The 23,622-nt window shown below is 36.7% G+C and overlaps 1 protein-coding gene across 3 annotated transcripts in view; it reads right to left on the bottom strand.

Annotated features, from left to right (window-relative positions):
• The window catches only part of SUPT20H (SPT20 homolog, SAGA complex component), a 33,345-nt gene extending 12,328 nt beyond the window's left edge, over positions 1 to 21,017 (bottom strand). For 2 of the 3 annotated variants that reach the window (XM_059829557.1, XM_059829634.1), the window contains exons 1-15: positions 20,928 to 21,017; positions 19,669 to 19,704; positions 18,457 to 18,515; positions 18,307 to 18,373; positions 11,954 to 12,080; positions 11,212 to 11,315; positions 10,579 to 10,695; positions 10,403 to 10,456; positions 9,366 to 9,505; positions 7,927 to 8,083; positions 7,784 to 7,840; positions 6,689 to 6,760; positions 5,599 to 5,756; positions 3,662 to 3,694; positions 1,409 to 1,526 (exon numbers count right to left, since the gene is read on the bottom strand). In XM_059829557.1, the coding sequence (XP_059685540.1) occupies positions 1,409 to 1,526; positions 3,662 to 3,694; positions 5,599 to 5,756; positions 6,689 to 6,760; positions 7,784 to 7,840; positions 7,927 to 8,083; positions 9,366 to 9,505; positions 10,403 to 10,456; positions 10,579 to 10,695; positions 11,212 to 11,315; positions 11,954 to 12,080; positions 18,307 to 18,373; positions 18,457 to 18,515; positions 19,669 to 19,704; positions 20,928 to 20,930 (1,302 nt within the window). In that variant the 5' untranslated portion in view covers positions 20,931 to 21,017. Of the gene's footprint in view, positions 1 to 1,408; positions 1,527 to 3,661; positions 3,695 to 5,598; positions 5,757 to 6,688; positions 6,761 to 7,783; positions 7,841 to 7,926; positions 8,084 to 9,365; positions 9,506 to 10,402; positions 10,457 to 10,578; positions 10,696 to 11,211; positions 11,316 to 11,953; positions 12,084 to 18,306; positions 18,374 to 18,456; positions 18,516 to 19,668; positions 19,705 to 20,927 lie in introns of all 3 variants that reach the window. The other variant, XM_059829500.1, reaches the window with a different exon arrangement.
• Positions 21,018 to 23,622: the final 2,605 nt, after the last annotated feature.

The raw sequence follows: 23,622 nt of genomic DNA on the forward strand, positions 1-23,622 counted from the left end.
ATATATTTTTACGCATAAAGCAGGTAACCCATAAATGAAAGTAGTGTCTGATCAAACATACGGTTCAAAAACTGCTGAAACTAGAAAACAAGGCTCTCAGCATACTGAATGGAATATTTCAGTTCTGGAGCCTAAATTAGATGTGCATGGGCTAACAAATCAGAGCATCCACCACTGTGCAGAATCAACCTTTTTGGATAGCTTAGCTTCCACTGATTCTCAGTAATGAGACACTTCCTCTACATGTTTCTAATCGCTTGCTTACAAAAGAGAATCTTTTGAGGAAAATTCTGAGGATTACCTTTCTCTTCTACTAGTAAAAACTGCTTTCTTCATTCTGAAAATAAAGACTAATGCCCCATTCAAAACAGGACTAGATGATTAAGTAGAGTAACCAGAGTAACTTTCATCCAGCTTTTGGTGGGGGCTTGGACAGCCAGACAAGATGACGTCCAGAAGTATTCTCCCACCCTAAGTTATTCTATGATTTTAATATATATAAAATATATATAAAAATATATATTATATATAAAATATATATACACAAAAATACATATACACACACATGCATACATGTGTCTGCGTGTGTATACACACACACACAAACACTCCTGCTCTTTTCTGCAACTGCCGGCCTCCACATGCTGTCCTTTCGGCTGCCGCCAAGAACTACCTCTTTCAGAGCAACGTTGTTGCAGTTTAAAAGCAGCTATTTAGGGGAAGATATAGCAAAGAAAATAGCCGAAAGGATACAAAATTCATTTACTAGTTGGAGCCTACATACAGTTCACCACTAGAGTACTGAATCTGACTAAGAAAGCCAAAAGCAGCAAGTAAAACACGAGGCAATAACAGGCATGAGAATTTGTGAATGCAGGAATTTCTACTGGATGAGTGCATACAAACATATGCACTTTAAAGGTTTTGGTGGGGTTTTTGCTTTGTTTTGTTTTTTTAAGTTTTCAACTTCAAACTAAAGAGAAAATTATGTTAATAATTTCTCAAGGTAAAAGAAAAGAAGTTCAGCTACTGTATCTGCTTCTGTGTTTAATGGCCTGTAAAATAAAATGCATAGCTAGCTACATTTTATTATACTGCTCTGTAAAAGATTCATCTGAACAGGGGAAAATGCTACAAGAGAACCTTGGAGCTAACTATACTATACACAGTTTAAAAAAAACCCACGACATGGCTGAAAGACACAACATTTGAACAGCGAAAACAAAAGTGCTTTCCTCTAACTTTTCCAATCTACTCACTCTGAATGATTATGACAATAAAGCATTTAAAAATTCATTCAGAATGACATTTTTAGGTTATGTTACTTTTAAATATGTACAGCAAAAATTATTCTAATAATTCAAGAATCAAGTGCAAATAAAAGAAATGTATGGCTCAATAAACTCACTTCCATTTCCTTCCCTGGAGAAAGATGACTAAGATTGACTGATCCACCTGAATTATGAAACATTTTCACAGGACATTTAGCTTCATTTTGTACTAACTCCTGATACTGGTTCACCACCCTGAAACAAACAATGAGGGCATAAAAAGATTAACAACTTTAGAAGTTCAAAGTAGACACATATATGTAAGCACATAATAGTATATGTTACACAGTCATATATTATTTATTTTATACATAAGTACATATTAGGTAAGTACATATTTATATAAAATAGAGATGCATATATATAAAACATATCTATATCTCTATATATCTTTCTACTTTATATTCCTGGGCTCTTTTCTTAAGTTTATTCTGTTTTAACTTCTCTTTTAATTGCTGTCTTTTTTTCTAACGCTAAACACAGTTTAAGAAACAAGTTTAAGAAACACTCTTTTGGAGTAATATGCACAACAGGGGACAGAACAGTTCTCTTCCCAAAAGCAACTGCAGTTCTTTAGTATGTCAGTCAATGGGGATCCCATTCCCTTCACATGGGTCCAGAATCTTTTAGAAAAGCTTTGTCCTCTGCTTATGCTCCCTGTGGAACAGTCAATTTTCCTTTAACTTGAGGTCTATGTCAGATGAGGACTCTGAAACAAGGGATGAACTAAGAGGTCCATACTGAATGTACGTCCAAGAACCAGTTATCACATCAAAAGCAATCACTCTCTGAGCACCAGGACAGCCAGGTCTTATTCTATGAGACTAAAGAGCAGTGATGTATCCAGGAATTTAAAGCATCAATAGCATCAGGCAAACAAGTTTAAAATACTGTTCTACCAAATCAAATACTAATTTGAGAGAACTAAGTTGAGGGAATGCTGTCTCAAACATGAGCAGAATATACAAAATGACCTTGCAGACTTGAAAATCAAGCTGAAGACCTGTTGTCACTTATACTCTGGCAAACTGAACCTCGATGAAAAACTGCTGGAATATTTCCATTAGCTTACACCTAAATGCAATGAACTACACTTTATTTTGGTATAGCACTGATTCAATATGCTGCTAACATGACTAGTACAGAAACAAGCAAGGGCCCCAAGATACATGGCAGAGGAAAGGGTTCAGTGCACTTTTTTTAGCAATTAGGTTTTAGACTGCCTTAAAATTACAGTGGAATCGGAGTAATAAAATGCCGTGTACTCAAAAAGGTGGTCCTGCCCTCCTTCCTCCTCTACTGCTTCTTCTTGTCCTAGTCCCTGAAACTCAACTGCTTATTCTGATTGAAGGATTTGCGCAACCCAGTGGCAAACATGATCAGGAAAGCAGTCCCAGTTAAAACTAGACCCCTATATTATCATTTTAGTTTTCAGCCAACCAATCCCACAGTTCAGCTTACAGAACAAACAGTAAGTTTCTATCAGCGAAAGGAGGCAGGAGACAATATAAGCAAAGAGTTTCTTGATCAAAATTATCTATTAAAACAAAGAACATTACTACTGATTTTTGACCAGATCAAGGACCCATCTCTTTGCCAAGCACATAAGAAGGGGGGGGGGGGGGGGGGGAAGATATGGCATGTACATCACCTAGATGTCTCCTATGAAAGTACAAAAACACAACTGGCTTCGACAGAGATTGCTTTTTAAAGGTCCTGTGCTCAAATGCAAAGAAACACAGGTATCCATAATGTGATGCACACTGACAAACATTTCAAGAAATACTTATTTTGCTGCCTCAGTTATCCCAGAATTGCTACTCATAATCATTCTACAACTAATATACACTGGAAAACTGTTTTGTTACTTGCTTCTCTAAGAAAGTTAAATCAGGTAATGCACAACACAAAGATAAGTTGCATGTGTACAAATCCTAGATTATGCTTAAAGTTCAAATGAACTATTTCCATGATTGCTAATTTACCACACAAAATGTCAAGATGAAATTCCTGCTAAATGCTCTCAGAATTTTATTATTGCCTGTGTAATCAAGAATAATTGTGCAAATAATTGTAAAAACATCCTTGAAATTTAGGTAGTGGGACAAGCTGTATTCACATATTTGCTTTCCTCTATTCTTCCTTGCTTGCTAAATATAGAAACTGCACACTATATCCTACTTCTTGGTATGATGATTAATTCCTCTTATTTTCTCATCTGTTCTGCATATGTTTCCATAACCACAACATTAGCAGTCATAATGGCTAAAAGGAATAAAATTCATTATTTGGCATCAAGCCAAATAGTTGTACATACTGTATTAATTTACCTTTCAGCATCAGTCTTCGAACCAATAAGGAACCTGAAATGTAAAAGGTATAATACATTTTCAGTCATGAATTGGACTAAAAGAACATGTTTTTATAGCCACAAAACTTTGAACGAATGTCAATGCTGCTCTTTTTTCAGACCTGCTGAAAATACAAGAGATACCCTGTCTATTGAATGGATGCAGTATTATTTAGTACTTGAAATACAAACAGCTTCATATCTATTTCTTTTGCGGAATAGTTATGGCTTGCAACTTAGTACTTCAGTGATTTTTTTTTTTTTAAAAAACACTACAGACCTTTTCTCTGTTTCGCTACTCAAAAAAAAAAGCATTGTTTTATTTTACAGCAGAACAACAAAAATGTCTTCTGCGCCTTTTACTTCATAGGATGTAGTTTTCTAATGAGGAAGTATCCGAATTTTTATGAACTTCAATTGGTAATGTCTTAAAAATAATGGACTAGAGCAGTGATTCAAAAAAAACCCCAGGCATCTAACACCTATAAGTCCTTTTAATTCCCAGCCTTATTACACAACTGTAAGGTAGAACTGATGTTACAGGAAGATCAGTACTAAGTATGTATGCTGGTTTTGACTGGGATAGAGTTAAATTTCTTCATAGTACCTAGTGTGGGGCCATGTTTTGGATTTGTGATGAAACCAGCATTGATAACACAGGGATGTTTTAGTTGTTGCTGAGCAGTGCTTACACTGAGTCAAGGCCTTTTCTGCTTCTCACACCACTCCACCAGCGAGTAGGCTGGGGGTGCAGAAGACATTGGGAGGGGACACCACTGGGACAGCTGACCCCAACTGACCAAAGGGATATTCCATACCATATAACATCATGCTCAGCAATATAAAGCTAGGGGAAGAAGAGTGAAGGGGGAGACGTCTGGAGTGATGGCATTTGTTTTCCCAAGTAATCATTATGCATGACAGAGCCCTGCTTTCCTGGAGATGGCTGAACACCTGCCTACCAATAGGAAGTTGCAAATGAACTCCTTGTTTTGCTTTGATTGCATGTGTAACTTCTGCTTTACCTATTAAGCTGTCTTTATTTCAACATAAAATAAATGTGTTTTCTCACATTTATCCTTCCGATTCCCTCCCCCATCCCACCGGGCAGGGGGGAATGAGTGATCGGCTGTGTGGTGCTTACTTGCCAGTTGGGGTTGAACCATGATAGTATGGAAACAAACAGTAAATAGCTCCGTCTAAGGATAAAACATCCTGAGTATTAAGTAGATTTTAATAAAAAAATAAGATAGGAATTGCATACTAGACAATAAAATAACTAACAGAACTGAAGTTTGCTCAGGCTGACTGCTCCTTGCCTTACTGAAATTTATAAGGTTTATTCTGCTGCGCAGGTTCCTCTATACAAAGAATCTGGTACACACAAGAAGAGCCAAGAACAGAGAATCTTGTAGAACCACAGCCAGCAACAGCAGATTCAAAGTAATTCAAAATGACGAAGCTTCTTAGGAGCTCATGTTTTTCTTCATTATTTCTTTACCCTTATGCAAAGAAATTTAGGCTAAGCGTAATACAATGAAGTCTTATGTTTTCACAGCATCAGGCAAATTTTGACAACCAAAATTGTAAGTAGCACTGAAAAAGAGTGCTAACAATATCTCATGGTGTCTCCACAATTTGAGTTGTTTGTTTTTTTTTTTTAAACAATATATCTTTAATGTAAAAGAACATGCAGACTTAACGTACAAGTACATTTAAGATATGATGGTTGCTTGAACACATTTTGGGTTTTTTTTTTGTTCGAGAAGTTTTAGGTTCATTAGCTGAATTTTTCAAACAAAACTCTTAAATCAGACTTCTAATTCTAGAGTATTTTTATGACTGAAAATGAGTAGTAATGTTTTTCTTCCTTCATTTATCAGATCATAGCACAGTTTAAAAGAACATATAACTTACTGTGATGGAGTTAATAGGTTGTCATTTTCCTCATCACCTTTGAGTGTCTGAATTTTACCATAATACAAGGGATTGCCAAGAGACTGAAAAATGGTCAGTTTTGTTTTCTGAAGCTGATTACCAACTTCACATTCAAACACATAATCATCTTTTATTTCCTAAAAAGATGCAAGAAAATAACCAAGTAAGTCTTAAACAAGTGATAACAGAAACAGCTAGTAAAATATGCCAGTTCTATACAATACAGTAAGAATATGCTCTATAAGAAAGGGTGCATTATCTAAAATGAAAGTGATTTGAGAAGAAGTTATCTAAAGGGATAAGAGGAAAAAGAGTTTATCATCTCTTTAAAAATACAAAAATATTGCAAACCCTAAACAATTATCTTAGATATGGAAAGGCAGACTGGGTAAACATATATTGAAAGTTTATGTGAAATTATGACAATGCAAAAAAATGTTCTGAGTAAAACGTCAGAGATGGAGATTAAGTTCTATGGGAAAGTATTACTTTTTGCTAATATGAAACTACAAAGACATCATGATAGATGCTGTTTATAAAGATTAATTCTTTGTAATTCCAGATGCAAGATATGAATTGATTTATGGCTAATTATATAACTACTTCTTAGCAAATAATGTAATTTGCGCCAAAAATCTTAAGGTTAAACTTAAACATTGCAGAAAGAGCTTTCTGTAAGAGGTATTTAATATTACTTAATCTCTTTCCAGATTTAATATTTTGATTTTAACAGAAGCTCTTTTCCATCAGTCTTCGAGTATCTGAGTGAAGAAAGCAATCTGTTGAGCAGAGTACTGCTCTCTAACTTACTATGCTTCCTTTACTATACAGCAATGGCACACGTTACTTGGGACATTAAAGTTGCTTTTCCTTGTATTTCTGGAAAACCTGAGGAAATTACAAGACTTATTACAAGTATCTGTGGTAATCTTTCTGTGTCTATATAACACATGGAAGATTAATTAAATTGGGGGAGGGAAGACTATTCCCACATTACTTAGATTTTGTTGAAATAAGAGGCATTTTAACTAGAAAGAGAGAAGTTTGGCCAAAGGTCTAAACTACTCACATGGGCTGGCCAGACAGTTGGTTGTGAGTCATCAGGCTTGATAGACTTTTCCACTTTGGCATATTTTTCCACCTTAAAGAAAATGGAGATATCAGAAAAGAACAATTATTATATTGGGCCAGAGTTAAAGTCATTCTAGTACAGTTTCTTGTTTTTAACAGTGGCTAACGTGATAGTCTTCAAAAGTGAATGCAAGAAACAGACAAGGATAGCTTGATACTTTATACAGTGTCCCCCCTTTGTGTTACGCATTCAGTAAAAGTGAACTGGCAAACCTTCAGAACTTTATTCTGTTATTTATACCATATTTACTATGTTAAACTTAACAAAAGCGTGAAACATGGCTTAAGACTACAGATTGAAATCACTGCCTGCAACGTGGAATGGTTAAGAAATTTCACAATAGCAGTAACTTCTAAAGACTCTAATTAGGTCAGGTGCAACACTGTTAAAGTGAAAAGGGAAAGAAGGTTTGTACAAACTTACAGCATCATTTCACATGTAACGTGCACTCTTGCCAGCCCTATTAAGCCCAAAGCTACTATCTTGTCTAGTCTACTGAGTCCCTTCTGCATGCTAGTAATATGTTTTGGCAGTGCTGGAAACTGAGAATTGTGAATGTCCCTGAGAGAAGAATTCACAGAGAGTGATCAGAAGAATTCCCAACTAGAATTCTCGTACAAAAAATTAAACTACTGAAAACATTATGTCCTGTGTCAACAAAGAGGAATTTTTACCAAGCTGAGAAGTGAGTAATTTTTAAATAATTTCCTTACCTCATTTCTTTTTCTATTTTTTATATTATGAGACAACTTCAAATAGACATTTACTCATTGAACCCACAGATGAACAATACTAAAGGTCTGTTTGCACTGTTTATCTCATGCAAACGATCATGTTACAATTGCAATGTATTGCAATGTCATTTAGCTTATGTATATACCTTACAATACAGAAAAATAATTTTAAACATTAAAGTCACTCCCACTTTTTAAAGGTCATTCTTTGATACTGGATACTCTTTAATCACTTCTTCATACAATACAATGTTCAATACAATTGCTAGTAATTGCTAATGGTAACAACTGGACTTACATCCACTTCAGAAGGTGCAGTCAAGTAGCAAGGGTTCTGTTTCCACATATCTACACACTGGAATACGAAAGAGCAGTGTTAATGTATTAAATGTTTTAAATAAATAGTTAGAAGTATTTCCACCTATGTCTCAGAACACTTACATTTCCAGCTTTAGAAATTTTGAGGTCATACTGCTGGGTTCCTTTCCTCTCCTTTCTTTTCTGTAAGTAGTCAAGTAGTCTGAGCTGAGGTGGAGTTGAATAGTGAGCTACTTCCTGTTGCCTGTTCAGAGACGACCTTGAGTACCTTTTGAAGCACCTACGGTAAAATGACAGATAAGCTTGTAAACCCATCAAAACTAAATTCCCCACTGCCTGTGTACAAACACAAAAATATGCAAGGAAATGCTACTTACATTGAGACTAAGAGACAGGTTTTGAAATATTAATTTAAAATTGCTATTCTGGATTACACTGTACAACTCCTACTCTTTATTTCATATTTTTAAAAAATACTAGTATTCTATTCATGTGTTCCAGCACTAAGAATGGGGTTATTTTTGAAAGGCATAATTGAAGTACATTGTCAAAATGAATAACTAACTGAAAAGTTGCCAAGTCTAAAATATTTGTATATTAATTAACATAGATTTCAGTTCTGCCAAAAGATCTGTGTACTGCTAATGTAACTATAAAGTTATAAACACAGTTACTACCCTCCATTCTTAGTGTCATGACAAACCCATTAGTATATTAATGCTGTTCTGGACATTCATTTACCACCTTTGCCTATTTTTCTAGTGGAAAGTTTGTTGACCACCAGGCACTAATTTTAAGGATAGCTTGATCAATTTCACTATTTATAGTTTTTTAGACATTACCACTGGTTGTACCTTAGCATAGTATTTCAATGTAAATCTAGTTTTAAGTATTTCAGTAATCCTGACAGGCCATTAGTGCTTTTTCATTCTACAAAGTGACTGCATCTCTTTTAGACCAAATGTAAACCATTTCAAGCTTTTGTGGAAAAAAGTGAACAACCATGCACAAAAGTGAAACAATTTCAACATTTTCTATATAGTGCATTCCACTTTACTTCTAAGTTTTCTAAGATTCTAATATGCCTACACTTCTGTTTAGCCTAAGTGTCAAGCATACAAGTAATTCCCTTGATTTCCTCATTCAGGGTTAAACTTGTACATAGCTTTTAACAAATCAGAGACCAATATGCAAGGTATCTATTTATACGTTTTACATTACTGAGCTGCCATCTGACTCAGCTTACATGTGAATTATGCAAAAAAGTACAAAATCAAAACTGCAATAAAGTATTATGTTAAAATTATACACACGTTCTTTTGATATACAAAAATAAGCGTATTGCAGTATCTACTACTAATTGAAATACAGTACAATATTGAGCACTTAAAAAGAAGATAAAATTTCTTGACTGTTCCTCATATTTCTAATATTTAAGTAGATATTACTTTGAGCACTGCATGAGAAGCAAAATTTTCGTGCAAAGCATTACTTATATTTTTCTTTGAAACACTTCATAAAATTTCAACGAAAGTCTCAACATGCTTCACACTGAAAACTACCGTTTCATGGGGCGAGTATTCATCTTCTGCTTGTTGTAAAGGAGTCTGTTTGTAGTACAGGTCACCGCTATTGAAGGATCAAGACACAAAGGCTCTGCTGTAGCCAAAATAAGTTGGCTCTCAAGTAGGAGTTTGTCCTCCTGTAATATACACAGTTATTAATAAATGTAAAAATATTAAGACTTTTACACTAATTAAGCTGATATATACTTCTGCATATGTGCACATTATCTTAAAGAAAACTGAAAAAATTGTGTGTGGATAGCTGACAAAAGAAAATATTCAATAGTTAAGTATCACTAACCATTATTATGAGTTACAGAGCTTTGCGTGGGGTTTCCAACAGGAAAATAAATCCTTCTGAAAAGTAGAGGCCGTGTTTGTTTTTTGTTGGTGTTAAACACAGTATAGTGGCAATGAAATCCGTTTTCTGTCAGTGATTTATATTGATGGACTGGCAGCTAGTGCCATAAAGATGATCTATGTGGGAATTTAGATTACAAGAAATGGATTTGAGCATGATTGTTGCTCTGAAATACAAATGAGAACATTGAGTACAGCATGCTATTCAGCATTTAACTAACTATAACCATACAACTGTAGTTGCTTAGGATTCTCTTTACTGTAACAGTACCAACAGCAAAATGTTGCTAGAGGAGTAATTGTGTCATTAGACTCCAACTGCTGTTCCATGGATGTATGTTGAATTAAGTAAGGTAAACTAGTTAAGAGTAACTCCAATACTGTCATTCTGCATTATCAAAAATTAAGGTCCGATTCTACAAAACTTTTAGCAAATCCTGTTATTTTCTATGGCATCTTGTGGGAAGATGCTATTAACAAGTTAATTTGGAGCTCTATGGAGCATGTCCCATGCAGCACTATGCACATCCCTGACAGTTTGAATTAATAAAAAACAATCAGTTTTGTTTATCAGTTTTTATTAAACAAATAATTTAAATAAAAATTTATTTTATTTACCACATACGGTGTATTTACCGCATCACTGTAAAATTTTAAAATAACTGCTAACCCACCTGTGTCCATTTGTGGTTGTCACTTGTTATAGAATGCACATCACAAATTAAGGTCTGAGGAAGAAGAGGTAATGGTAATTAGTTTTCAACTTATTTCTTAACATATGTTCAGTAATAGTTCATATCCAGTCTAGGAACTACCGTAACAGTGAGAAATGAATTAAAACACTTCTTACCTGCATTGTAGGACGCAAAAGAATGTGCTTGCTTTGGTATGTTGGAGATTTCATGTTACCAGACTGCCTATAGTCACGTATTTCTGCTATTACACATCCACAATGGAAAATATTAACCTAGTTGGAACAAAAAACCCCCAATTTGTAAATAAACAAATCTGCCTCAGCCCCTGCCTCCAAAAAGAAGTTTGTTATATATCATATAATAGTCACTGATACTATGAATAAAACCAGTAACTATTTTTGTCGGACCAGTGGTCTTTACTACATACCTAGACATACCTAAAATACAAGCTTCAAATGTAGTGTTTTCTTATGCCAGCGATGTAGTTTTAAGAAATTCCCATGTCAAATATTTCATAATGACAAAGAACAAAGGATATTTTGCTAGAGCACAGAGTTGAAGTTGTTTGGCAGCCTTAACCATAGCAATCTCTCTTTTATCCCTTTCTCCCCAATATTTTTTTTTCCTCTGTATATCAATAAAATAATTGAGGCATTAAATATTACTGTTCCAAATGCACAAGCGTTTTACGTCTTGTGGTTGGAAACACCTATGTGAAACATTCAAAAAAAATCAAGGTCTGTCTGGGTACAAAACATAAGTTCTTTTTGAAAACAAAACTTTCAAACCTGAGATTTTTCTAAAAGATCAACCAAAATAGGTGGTAGCTCCTCTGCATCCAAATATTCAAGCAGCTCTCCTTCCTCGTAAGGCAGCCGAATGGTCTCAGAATCTGAATTTAAACAAAACATACTGCTTTTCTATTGCCTTTCAAGTTTGAACTTATAACAATGTGAAATCTAAAACAAGCTTGCCACAGGGAAAAGCAGGGCCAGTGGAAACCTATCCAAACAGGCAATTTTTTTGCATAGCATTAATTTTTTACATCCATTTCTGTTCCCAAAGATTGATTTTGCTCTTATTGCACCAAAAGACAACATGCCTTTATAGCTCAATGGGATGAAATTTTTGCTCCCACCTGATATACCGTATGCTCTTATTGCACGTCACAGTACCAGTGACATGAAGACGCAACTAAACTGGAACGCAGATGCCTTTAGTAAGACTTAGATTTAGGAAGCAGTGAAAGAAACAATAAGACAGAAGGAGCCTGAAGCAAGAAAAACTCAGATAAGCTATTCAGGAAGCTAAGGGGAAATAAAAGAATGTAAGGCTATTAAAAAGACTCATACCTAGTGATCTACACTGCACCATTAGAGACTGTTTCTGAGCACCTCACAGCTTTATGCAAATTTTTAGTTCAAGTACAGTTTGTTGGGGTTTTTTTGACAAGGGATTATGTTAGCAACACATTCTTACTATTTATAGAGCATTCAGAGTATTTTTAAAAATAAATAGCAAAAATATTACCTGAACCATTTTTTCCCCTGAGCATAAGTGAATAACCCTCATTTCCCGGATAGAGGTTCACTACCAGACATGACAACGTCTCCTGCATAACCAGCTTCTCAAGTAAATTCACATTTCGCCTCAGCTTCTGCTTTAAAAGTAAACAATGCTTATGAACATAATACTATCAAGTAATTAGTAGCAGTAAAAACATTTGCTAGAATATGAGTACTATTTAGATTAACGTTGAAGTATATAGCTAAACAAGCCCAGTTAAATTCAATTGGACTGTATTCAGCAGAGTATATTCATTATGTATTACTATATGCACTTATACACACCGATTTTTTTAAAAAAACTCATTTAAATTAAAACCCCCTTGAATTATAAGTCCACAGACAACACACTTCACAAGAATGACACTATGCTACAATGTTATAAAACTACACTGTACTATTATTTGTATCATTTCTATAAGCATCATTTACACACTATACATTGTTTGATAACAACAACAAAATATTTAGTACTTTCAAATATTCTTAACAGAAGCAGATATTTCTTTCCAGGATTAAAATATTGAATTACACCATTTCGAAGCTTTTTAATTGCATTGCCTTGTCTGTGTTTGCTGAAATCTCATCCAACAGCTGCAGAAACTATTCTGTTTCTTAATTGTAAGAATGATCTTTTCCACATATAACATTTTTTTAAAATGAATTAGTATGTTTCAAAGACCCCATGTACAAACTACAAATTTAAACATTTTAAAAGCCCCCTGGGAACTTAAAACAATGAATTCTAAACCTCAGATAATTTTATTAACCTTCAGGTTGGAGGGCAGATTTCATAGCTGAATACCAGGTCTGGGTGGAGCCATTCATTGGAAGTTTACCCTAGCACTTAGACTACCCAACTACTTATTTCACATACACCCAACTAAGTAGTAGTGGGGTATCTCTTTTTGAACAAATTTATCTTTCTAGAGATATAGGGAAGATAGAAAGTAGAATCATTACTTGTAGGGGAACTGTTCCTAAGAGAAAAAATCCCAAACCCCAAATCCCACAGCAATATAATCCAACAGATCGTTTTAACAGGTACGCAGAGGAAAAAGGAGCAAAACCTTTTCCATCTCCTGCTACATAATTTTGGAACCACTGCCCAAAGGTAACTCTTCACCATGCATCATGAATGATGGTGACTACATCCTACTGCCTTTTACAGTTTAGAAATAGTGGAAAGGACAAAGTAGCACATAAATCCTGGAGAATTAATGGAGAAAAAACTGGAGGAGCAGAGGAGAATGGGGGAAGACATGTCATGGCAACAGTGAAGGCAGAGACTACTCAGGAAAGTCAATTCCCATATAGGACTCTGGCAATGCAGCCTGTTATGCAAAATCTTCTTCAGATAAAAGTCCTATTAACCACCCCCAACATCTACCCCAGAACAAGAGACTGCACATGTGCTGCTCCAATTTTCAGACACATTGCTGAGTAGGGGATATAGCTATTGCACTTTCACTTAGACACAATATGAAGTAGCCTGGGGTACAGTAATTGGAGAGTGAGATCAACACTCAACTACTCTGACATCTTTTCTCTTAAGAATTGAGATATTGTCATCTTTTGATGGAAAAGTTATTTTTCAAGTGTTGAATAGATTAATAATTTCATATTTAGTTATGCAATGGCATTAGGAGAACAAAAAGGAATATGAGAGTTCTGCAAGATTTGATTTAAAAAGGGGTAATCAGGTTATGTAAGAGAGGTTAAGAAGAAATTAATTATTTACACTAAAGTTATATTTAAAAATAAAAAAGAAAGCAATCAAAAAAATAAAAACAATTCCATTCCTCTATCCTTCGGACAGAATTAATACTGCTTCTAGAGGTTGTTAGTAATAATACTGTTAACATTTCTAATTCAGCTTTACTATTTTCATGAGCTGAAGAAAAAGAATCATTTAATTAAGGGCATTATTCCATCCAAAATACAGGCACCGAATAATTTATACTAACTAGTAACCACTCACAGAATTTCTAAACAAACAATTAATCTTTTTTCCCCAGAAATTTATCTATGCATGCAAGAAATAGCCATGAGATTTATTTTTATGGAAGGCCTCTGCTCCTTAAAACACCTCATAAGTAAAATATATAATGGTAATTCAATTGTAAATGTAATTAAATTGAGTTAATCACATCACTCTCTAGTTTAAATTTATTCGGTGAATGACATGTTAGTTTTATTTTTTAATTTTCAGGGTTTGTTCTATAATAGTTGGCCAGTTATGGCTTGTTTTTTTCTTTGTTTGTTTCATTTTTTGGGTGTTAGGATGTTGAAGGGGGAAGACAGGTAAAGGAAAGAGCAGAGGACAGTAACACAGGCCTAAGAACATTTTTGACACTGCATTCATATGACCTGAACTTCTTAAGACATATTCTAAGTACATTTTAAAATATAAAGCCTCTCTGAGACATCGGAGTACATTAGCATTTTAAGTACAAACATTTCAATAAGCAAGTAAAGTTACATTTCACTGAGCATGAAAATTTGTTATGACTACAAAAATCAGCTTTCTCCTTTCAGACAGCTTTTAGAGATATTAACTCAGACCTGATACTAAGCATTAGCTCAGGTCTTGTCTGGAAAGATTTTAAAGATCAAGGAGTGACCTGAGGTGTATTACACTTCTTAAGCATTCATCACAGTATATTGCAGGAGTTCAGATACCAAGCAACCAGGCCTGTTACACTGCTCTGTTACATCAACTAAAACTCCTAACCATCTCTGACTTCATCCACAGAAAAGCAGCACTCCTCCCTCCTGAACACACACCGCAGTGATTGCGTGATGGCTGGGAAGCAGCACAGAGAAGTCACAGGTGCTTCCTTTCACTGCCAGCAACTTCTGATGACTACTACTGAATAAAGAATACTGAGTATTCCGGCCTAACAAGACTGAATTAGTGAGTTTGTTCTACGTTTGTTACTCCTCCGTCCTCGGCCATGAGCGAAATATTAATACCTACTCCTTCAACGGTGCACTGGTGTTATACAAAATTATGTTTTTGTTTTTACCATGACTGCTTTTCCTGTCCCTCACTGTAGCATCTTAAATCGATTTTCCCCACTTACCTTTATGACTGAAAAGTTGGTCAAAAAACATTAAATAAACAGATAACCTCGATAAAAAAAGCTCTTGTAGCTATTTACTCCATCTCTGTGAAATGGAAATCTAAACCAACCACCCCAGGTTCTTCCCTTGACTTTAGACACATTTCATTAATCCCAGCACCACTTTACGAATGCACAGAACATGCACCTTGGAAGGTACAGTTCTGTCTCAACTTTAACATTAACTTCATGAACAATGCTAAGCATTGTTCTTTCAAGAAGCAGAAAAAGCAAAGTGGAGTTCTGTACATACTGACTGAAAAATAAAGCCCAATTCGATAAAGCATCATTTTTTGATTACAAAATACAAGGAATGAACTGAAGCCTAAAGATGTTTGTGACCTAGCTGAACCAAAATTAGATCCGGAGAGAAGACTGCAACACATAACTAAGTATACTTCCACTAGGATGTAACTGGCTGTGTCAACCTGTAGGCTGCCATTCTAATAAAGACTAGTATTAATGCAGCTCATAAAGACAAGGGCCATGCAGCCTCTGTAGTGGAGGCAAGAAAACATGTTTCATAAGTAACACCAAAGGTAAGTTTTTGCAGATCAGACTTCAGGAATACTGTGGTCTGAACAAAGTCTGCTTGTTTCACCCCAACGAGGTTAGCTTTAATTCAAAGTGCATTCTTAGAGTCAATTTCTTCCTCACCTTAAACATGCAAGTTAGTTATATTTTCTTCAAGAACAGAAAGATGCATGCAAGACAATGTCTTATACAATTTCCCAAATACATCCAACCCTACATATCATTCATCACCATTAGAGATTAATCAAGGACAAGAAGTCCCACCAAAACAAACAAAAACACCCCCCACTGCTATCTGGCACCATTTGGTTTATTCATGTATCATAATTACTCATTCCCCACAGCTACCAGTGTACCTCTTAGAAGCACTTTTACAGCAAAGTAGCAGATGTGTGCTTTACTATTTTTGCACTAGTCCAACATGGAACTGAAGTAACTTTCATTAACACTGTTCTGAAACTTCCATTACTCAGATGTTTTCATGCTTGCACACTGATGCTACCATGTGCAGATGTCAGAAGGCACCAGCTGAGAAGAGGTGACTGATCAGTGATTTTTTTGGGGTGGGTTTTTTTTTTTGAATTTTTTTTTTTTTTTGGTAGTGGAGCCCCTCAGATTTACCTGCCTAGCATAGATCCTTCCAGCCCACAGACCAGGTTTGTTTCCACATTCAACACTGCTTCCAAAATTATTGTTTTGATTTTTATTTCTTTCAACTTTTAGGTACAGGAATGTTGCACACTAGAATCCAAATGAAACAAATTGCTCTAGATAAGCACCTCAACATAGCTAGTTCTCTCTCTAGTGTGCATATGCACAAATAGAAAAGACACTGAGAAGTAATGAAGCTGGGCAGACTGGACTAACAGAGGATGAATAATGACTTAGTCCTTTGTGAATTACTGTGGAAAATCTGGTCTTCACTATGAACACCAAGAACAAGGATATGACTGACCAAGTAAACTGCAGGGTAGAAAATAGGAACATGGGAGAGATGTAATTTTACAAGAGCTAAGGGTGAAAGTTAAGACTGAAAAATAACATTCAGTGTCAATTTAAAAATTGCTTCTGAGTGGACGACTTAATTACAACTTGTACCACCAAAATGGTGCAATATTGGAATAGAAACTTTTGACAGTTCTGTACACTAAAAATCTTTAAGCTACACTCAAGTCATTGGCCAAACTCTAGTCAGAATTGTGCAAATTAAGAAACAAATAAGCAGTCCTATGCTCATGGATGAAGTTTCACAATAGCATTATCTTCTAACCTTTGCACCTTGATCTTTGAGCTTCTCCTTTTCAATAATTATAATCATAACATAAACTCAAGATATCTATAACTATCCACATCTTAGTTCACTGAATAAGGGCTCTAAATACAAATTTTTCTATCATAATAAGCTTCCAATTCTTCAATAAAGAACTTAAATTTTTACTTAAATCTAGATCAGCAGTAATCCATTTCATCTACTGTGATGTTTTAACTCTCTTCACTACTTTAATTTTATTATAGTTAGCTAAGTTTGCTGAATGCCTTCTAGTTTACCAACTTTTACCGCATTGAAAACCTATTTTTTTTCCAGATTCCAGTCTAGCAAGCCCCATCTTGTCCCTGCTGCTCAAATATCTTGTTACTCATTCACTATTGATGTTTTAATCTTTTCAGGTCTGTAATTTGCTTAACATAACACCTTACTCACATTTGTGATTTGAATCAGCATCATATGCTAAATAAAACCAACTAGATCAGAATCACCAAAAAGAATTACAGGTGCTCAGTAACTAATATCTCATTCCCATTTGTCTTCTCATAGGCTTTCACTTCCTTGGGAAGCAGCAATACAGCAGATTCCACATTTGTTCTTCTTATTCCATTTGATATTCACAGTTTAGCAAAGTAGCTTGTGCATTTTACACCTTAGATTTATTGTTGCTAAACCTGTTTGAGCTTCTTTGTTAACGTTATGAAAAAAATTCACAAAATGCCTTAGGAGTTCATCAGTTATCCGAGAAATAAATCTGAATTTACAACAAAGCACAGATTCTAAAAAATTCTTTGCATTTTTTCCCATGGCAGTCATGCTAAGCAATTGATTCTGAAACAGTGATACTGACAAGAATGCACATGGCATTGACACTGGCCCTGAACTTGACCACAACTGACTTCAGTGACACAGGATTAACTCAGAATGAACATGTCAGTCAAGCTAGTCTAGGCTTTACTACTCACATTATATCACTTATTTTAATAGTACTGTTATCCAATAAACTTGTTAGATACACCTCTGCATTCCAGACCATTCTTTCGAAATTCTCTCTTTTCATACATAGAAAAGCATCTCAAGAGCACAATTTTTACAATCCTCGGCCAGCACTCTACCTTATTACCTTTAAAAACAGATTTAGAGTTACCAGGTAGCCAGTGGTCCTCCCATCACCTTGTTTTTATTTCAAACTGAACTAAGATGATGCTATCAAATTACACAATTTAGTCCACAAAAGTCATAATAATCATTTCTCCTGCAGTGTTAGGTAACTACTACAGTAACCAGAATTTATTCTTTTTTTTAACAAAGGAATTAAGTGAAATAAAGAAGTATTTTCTGAACTTGCCTGTTCAGCCAGCAATGAAAAGCTTCTCAGCAATTTCCACTTACCTTTATCTCAGGCTCTTTTTCACATTCTTCTATATATAAATCATAGAGTTTTTGAAATACAGATTTTCTGAAATTAAAAAAGCTTAAAATGTAATCAAAATTAAATCAAAGAAATGCTATTTAAAAGCTAAATACTGAAACTCTTACTACCTTCCACTGGATAAATATTTTCTTTTGGGAGGTCTCTGACGGGCACTTTCAATGATATACTAGAAGAGAGAAGTAAACCAAAACAACATATGTATTACAAAGAAATTTAATTCTAGCTACCATGCAACTTTAGACCATTACCAGACAGTGTTCTATGGATACAGAAAGTAATAAGCAGTTATGGTACATGACTGTTTCAGAATTGTACTAAACATGATCTGGGGGTATGTTACAGTTATCAACAAGAACACATCTCAATTTAGCTGTGAAACACAGCATTTCATGGCTATGGCATAAGTTGCACGCAAAGTCTTGATTTTACATTCATGTTTTGTAATTACAGTAGTAAATAACACTACTGTAGTAGTTAATGCTACTGAAGTTAACATGGTAACATACTGAAGTTAACATGCTAAGATACAATCAAATTCACACATACTGGCTTGACGATATTTACAGATCAAGTAGTCCTCAAGAAAACCAACTTCAGGAAGTTTAATTTTCCCCTTGTTTTTTGCATTTACGCTAGTTTTCTCTATAGAACTGTGTATTACAAATATAATTCATGTACATTAAATATTTGAATTAAAAAAGAAGAAATAAGATATCATCCTACATTAAATGTAGCTTATATTCTAACAAGGTTTTTCCAAATCTCTATAGTTTTTCTGAAGTATTTTGATTAACAGCTTAGTTCAGAATTTCACTGAAGAGAGGTTCTTCCACAGGAACATGTTTCCCATAATAGGGTTCAAGGTAACCATTATATCAGATGTCAGCATTAAAGAACATGTACGTGAGGGCATTTGCCTCTTTGTTCTAACTGGGCTACTGTTAAAAACACAAACAGGATTTTGTCACGTATTTCTGTCAGCTGTCTCTCGATCACCACTGTACAGCGCTGCTTATTTCACAGCACACAGATTTGCTGGTTTAAAAGGGGAAAACTGAAGTCCTGCATAGTCTATCATCATTATACCTGATGACGTTCTCAGTACAATGGGTAAGAGACAAATATGTCACATAGCAATTTTAGCGAGAATTTTGCAAAATCAGTGTTACATGTATGGGTGATTATTTATAAACACACATATAGATTTACATAACATGCTCCTCCACTGCTTTTCAGAAGAAATATAAAAATACAATAGCCATTTTTTAACTGTGAGACCAATACACTATGTGCAAACAAACAATGTAGCTACTCCTTACCTCTGCACGATCCAATGCCAGTTCTAAAGCTTGCTGCTGCAAGAATTACAAAGGTTTTTTTAGAAAGTATATTAACTGTTTAAATATCCTTATACATAAAAACCACTGCAAAAACTATTACTACTTATATGAATTTATAGTTAGAAGATGGGCTCAGACATTCTTTGGCACATATTAAACTTAGCAGCTGAAACCTCTTGTAACTGCATCAACAGTAATTAATCCCACTACAAAGTGTCTACACTTGCAAGGTTTTGACTAAATTATGAAGTCTTAGAACAATGAAGGGCAATTAGAATTAAAAGTAGGAATAGAAATTATACCTAATAAAAGTAATAACAAATATTAACCAAAACAGTTAGAGATGACAAGTAGAAATCTAGGCTATACTAGTCAAAAAAATACAGAGAAGTGTTTTGGAGAACCCTTCACTCTTCAGTAAAGCTTAGAAACACTTGTAATAGGTACTCCTTCCCACATACATATTTGTGTTGATTCCTCAGTTTAACCCATCCCTATCAGCTATCCATGAAAAACAATACCTTTACTAGAACCTCAAGGAACAGAAGGAATATGAGCCACATACATGGCAGTACTAGCTATTTCATACATTAGAACAGAATTGAGGGGAGAAAAGCATACTACAGGAACAACAAAAAAATATACAGCAAAAATACTCAGGCTTTTTACCATTCACCTGCAGTATCTCTAATACAAAATTTCTTACCTGTTCTTGAAAAAAAAAAAAGCACTTGATGTGCTATTACTTATTAGAACCTGCCACTGCACAACATCAAAATTTTGAAGTGTTAAGGTGTTTATATGAATACGTCAAATACTAATGCTTTCTGTAAAGGTCTAGTGGATAATTGCATGATTTCAGACATTCAGATCACTGACTGCTTGACAATAGGTAAAAATCCATGGCAATATTGTCACCTGTGAATAGAAGAATACTATGTGGAGGCAGGATTTATACTTTTCACTGAACTGTCTAACACCAGTCATGACTGAAAACACACGACCAGCTTTATGTGATAATTCCTATGATGCACTGGACAGTGACCAAGTGTTTAGAAGTATTTACAAGCTATGAAGGAAGACATCCCTGAAAAAAGAAATGTCAGAACTCAGAAGTGACAAGCAAAATCTTTTTTTTAAGAAAATGAGAAACATTAATGGCTTTCTCCTCATCAGCCAGACAGCTAGCAGACTAGAGTGAAAAGATCTGAAAATATATTACCTGAATCATAACTTACCATTGTAGTTGAAGCCAGGTGTCCAAATGGCAAAAGAAGTACTTAATAAGTTTGGTGCAGTAGGCAAAGAATCATATTTTATGGTCACACTTGGGGTACTGAAAAAAAAACCATGGAGAAAAAATATCACTAAGAAACTAAATAAGCATTTTATTTAAATACGTTTTCAGTGGTTAATTGCATTTAAATGTCATGTGCATAGTATCATTTCCTCCAGAAGTAGAAACAAAAAAGTTTCATTCAGTGTAAGTGCAGAGGTTCCTATTCTAATGACTACTACTACTTTGCAAAATCATTTTACATTAGTTATATTTAATAGTAAAGTAACAATAAGCATGTAATTGAAATGACATAGCTAAGTACTCTTCTCTATTGCAGCAGTCTACCTAGACACCCCAAACATCACACCCACAGAAGGCCAGAATATTTTATGACAAGCAGCCAGAATGTTTAGTATACCCTATCAGTTTTTTTGTTTTGCTTTTATGAAGATATTATTCCATAAACAACAATTCCACTAGCAATGCCTCCTAGCACTATTTTGAGATGTTAGCTTAATACTGACTCACAGTAGGGTGTCAATTAGGAAGTGAATAAAATTTGCACAGCACTAGCATGCTCCTTAGATGTCCTTGCCCTCAGACACTACGTCCCTATCCATTTCATTTTTAAATTCAGTCAGTTGTATGAAAAAAACCTATCTCAAAATCTCCAATCTTTAAATCCTGTCCTTAGTATCATTCCCCATGAGGAGATGTGAAAAGTAAAGTCAATTTTGCTTTCACATTTGAACACTACAGTACCTCAGTGTACTTGAAACATCCACTTAAGAAACTCCACCACACATAATTTTCATCTGTGGAAATATTTCTGTTGCAGCTACGTTCCACATCAGCCATGGCTTTGGCAAACACCTTCCTAGATTTCAGATGACATATGCCTGCTACCTCACACCTCCCTAAACCTTACTCAGCTGTTTCAGCGTGGAACCAATTTCAGTAGGAAAAAAACCCCACAGACAATGACTCTGAGCTCCCCGCAAGGCTGAAGCCTGCTGGCTTCTGGCAGATGGCGAAGTGGTGGGCGAAAAGGAGCCTGCACAGGATGGCCCAGGAGGGGCGTCCATCCGTGCCATCCTACAGGCCAGCTGCTTTCCGAGCAGCCTCCCCGCCCCCGCCCCGGCTTACGCTGTAATCAGGTCACAGGAGAGGGAGACCGAGAGAGCACCCAGCCCGACTGCGAGCGAGGCGCAGGTGCAAGCCCCGCGAGGGACGGCGAGCCCGATCCGCCCAGGCCCTGCTGCAACCGCCCCGCCGAGCACCGTCAGGCGGCAGCCGGGGCAACCGCACCTCCGCGCCCGCCGGGGCTGCCGCCGTCTCCGCGGACACGGGCCTACCTGCGAGGGCGGAGAGCAACCGGACGGAGCCACCGACCGCAGCAGCCAGCCGGAAAGGGCTGGGCGGGGCCAAGCCGCAAGGCCGCGCTGCGGCGGGGCCGAAGGGCACAGGCCAGGCCCCCAGCTCCCGCGGCCCGCCCAGCCCGGCCCAGCCCGCCAGGGCGCAGGGGGCCGCCGCCAGCCGACCAACCGCCCCCTCCCCAGCGCGGGCGGGGAAGACCCGCGACGCCGAGCGCCGTTACCTGCCGGCCTCCCGCGGGGCCCTGCCCCCCGCACAGCGGCCCCCGCCGCCCGCTCATCCGCCCCCGCCTCAGCCCACCGCGGAGCCCCCGGCCGCTTCCGCCCCGCCGCTTCCGAGTCGCTGCCGGAAGGGGCGGGGGCAGTCGCCACGGCGACGAGGTTGAGGGCGGGAAGCGTCTCGCGGCGTCGCCATAGAGACGGGAGGGCGGGCTCCTAAGCCCCGCCTCTTCGCAGGCGGCCCGCGGGCCCCGCTCGCGCCGGGAGTAGCCGCTGGGCGCTGAGGGACGGGGCGGGGCGGGGCGGGGCGGGGCGGCCGGAGGGATGTGATCCAAGGCCGGGAAGCCCGTAGGGTCTAGTGGTAAAGTGCCTGGATGCCTCTGCAGGCCAAAGGTTTACTGCCGTTGTGAAGACCTGAGTAGGTTTCCTTGTGTGTCAGGGATGCCGTAAGGATATTTGAAGATTTTTTGATGTGTGACTCCCGGGCAGCAGAGCGTTGTGGAAACTGGTTTCTCTGAGGGCAGAGAGGAAAGGTTGTGTGTGGTGGGTGGTGTGACAGCAGTTCAAGGATAGAGAAGGATTACTTGGAAAAGGTATGGTGGACACATGGCTGGGGAAGCTTTGTTTAGTATAAGCTCAGTGCCTGAATGTAAATTTTACTCAATCATAATGCTCTGTATTTTCGTAATTCCCGTTTGAGGTATACAGGAATTATTCTAAAGAATGATACCGGGAACATTTAAGCCTCTTTTCTCTATAATAGATTATTGTGAGTGTTTTAGCAGCTGCTTCTGGGTAACTTGCTAGAGCTGCTAGGTGAGTCATCAGATCATTATGCAAACAATCGTTAGTTTGAAGTGATAACGCTAATTTTAAAATTGCATTCAAAGCCTGCTGTTTGTAAAGTGAAAAAATGACTGCCTGTTTTTCAGGGTTGGTTTGTTCGTGTTTCTGGAATGTTCAATTTTCTGTAAAATCAGACAAAATAGATAAAGCAGAACTGCACTGCAGATTTGGTATATATATGTCCATGTACATAGTGGAAATTTCTTGTAATTACAA

Source organism: Gavia stellata, chromosome 1, assembly GCF_030936135.1.
Source record: "Gavia stellata isolate bGavSte3 chromosome 1, bGavSte3.hap2, whole genome shotgun sequence".
Taxonomy (NCBI): Eukaryota; Metazoa; Chordata; class Aves; order Gaviiformes; family Gaviidae; genus Gavia; species Gavia stellata.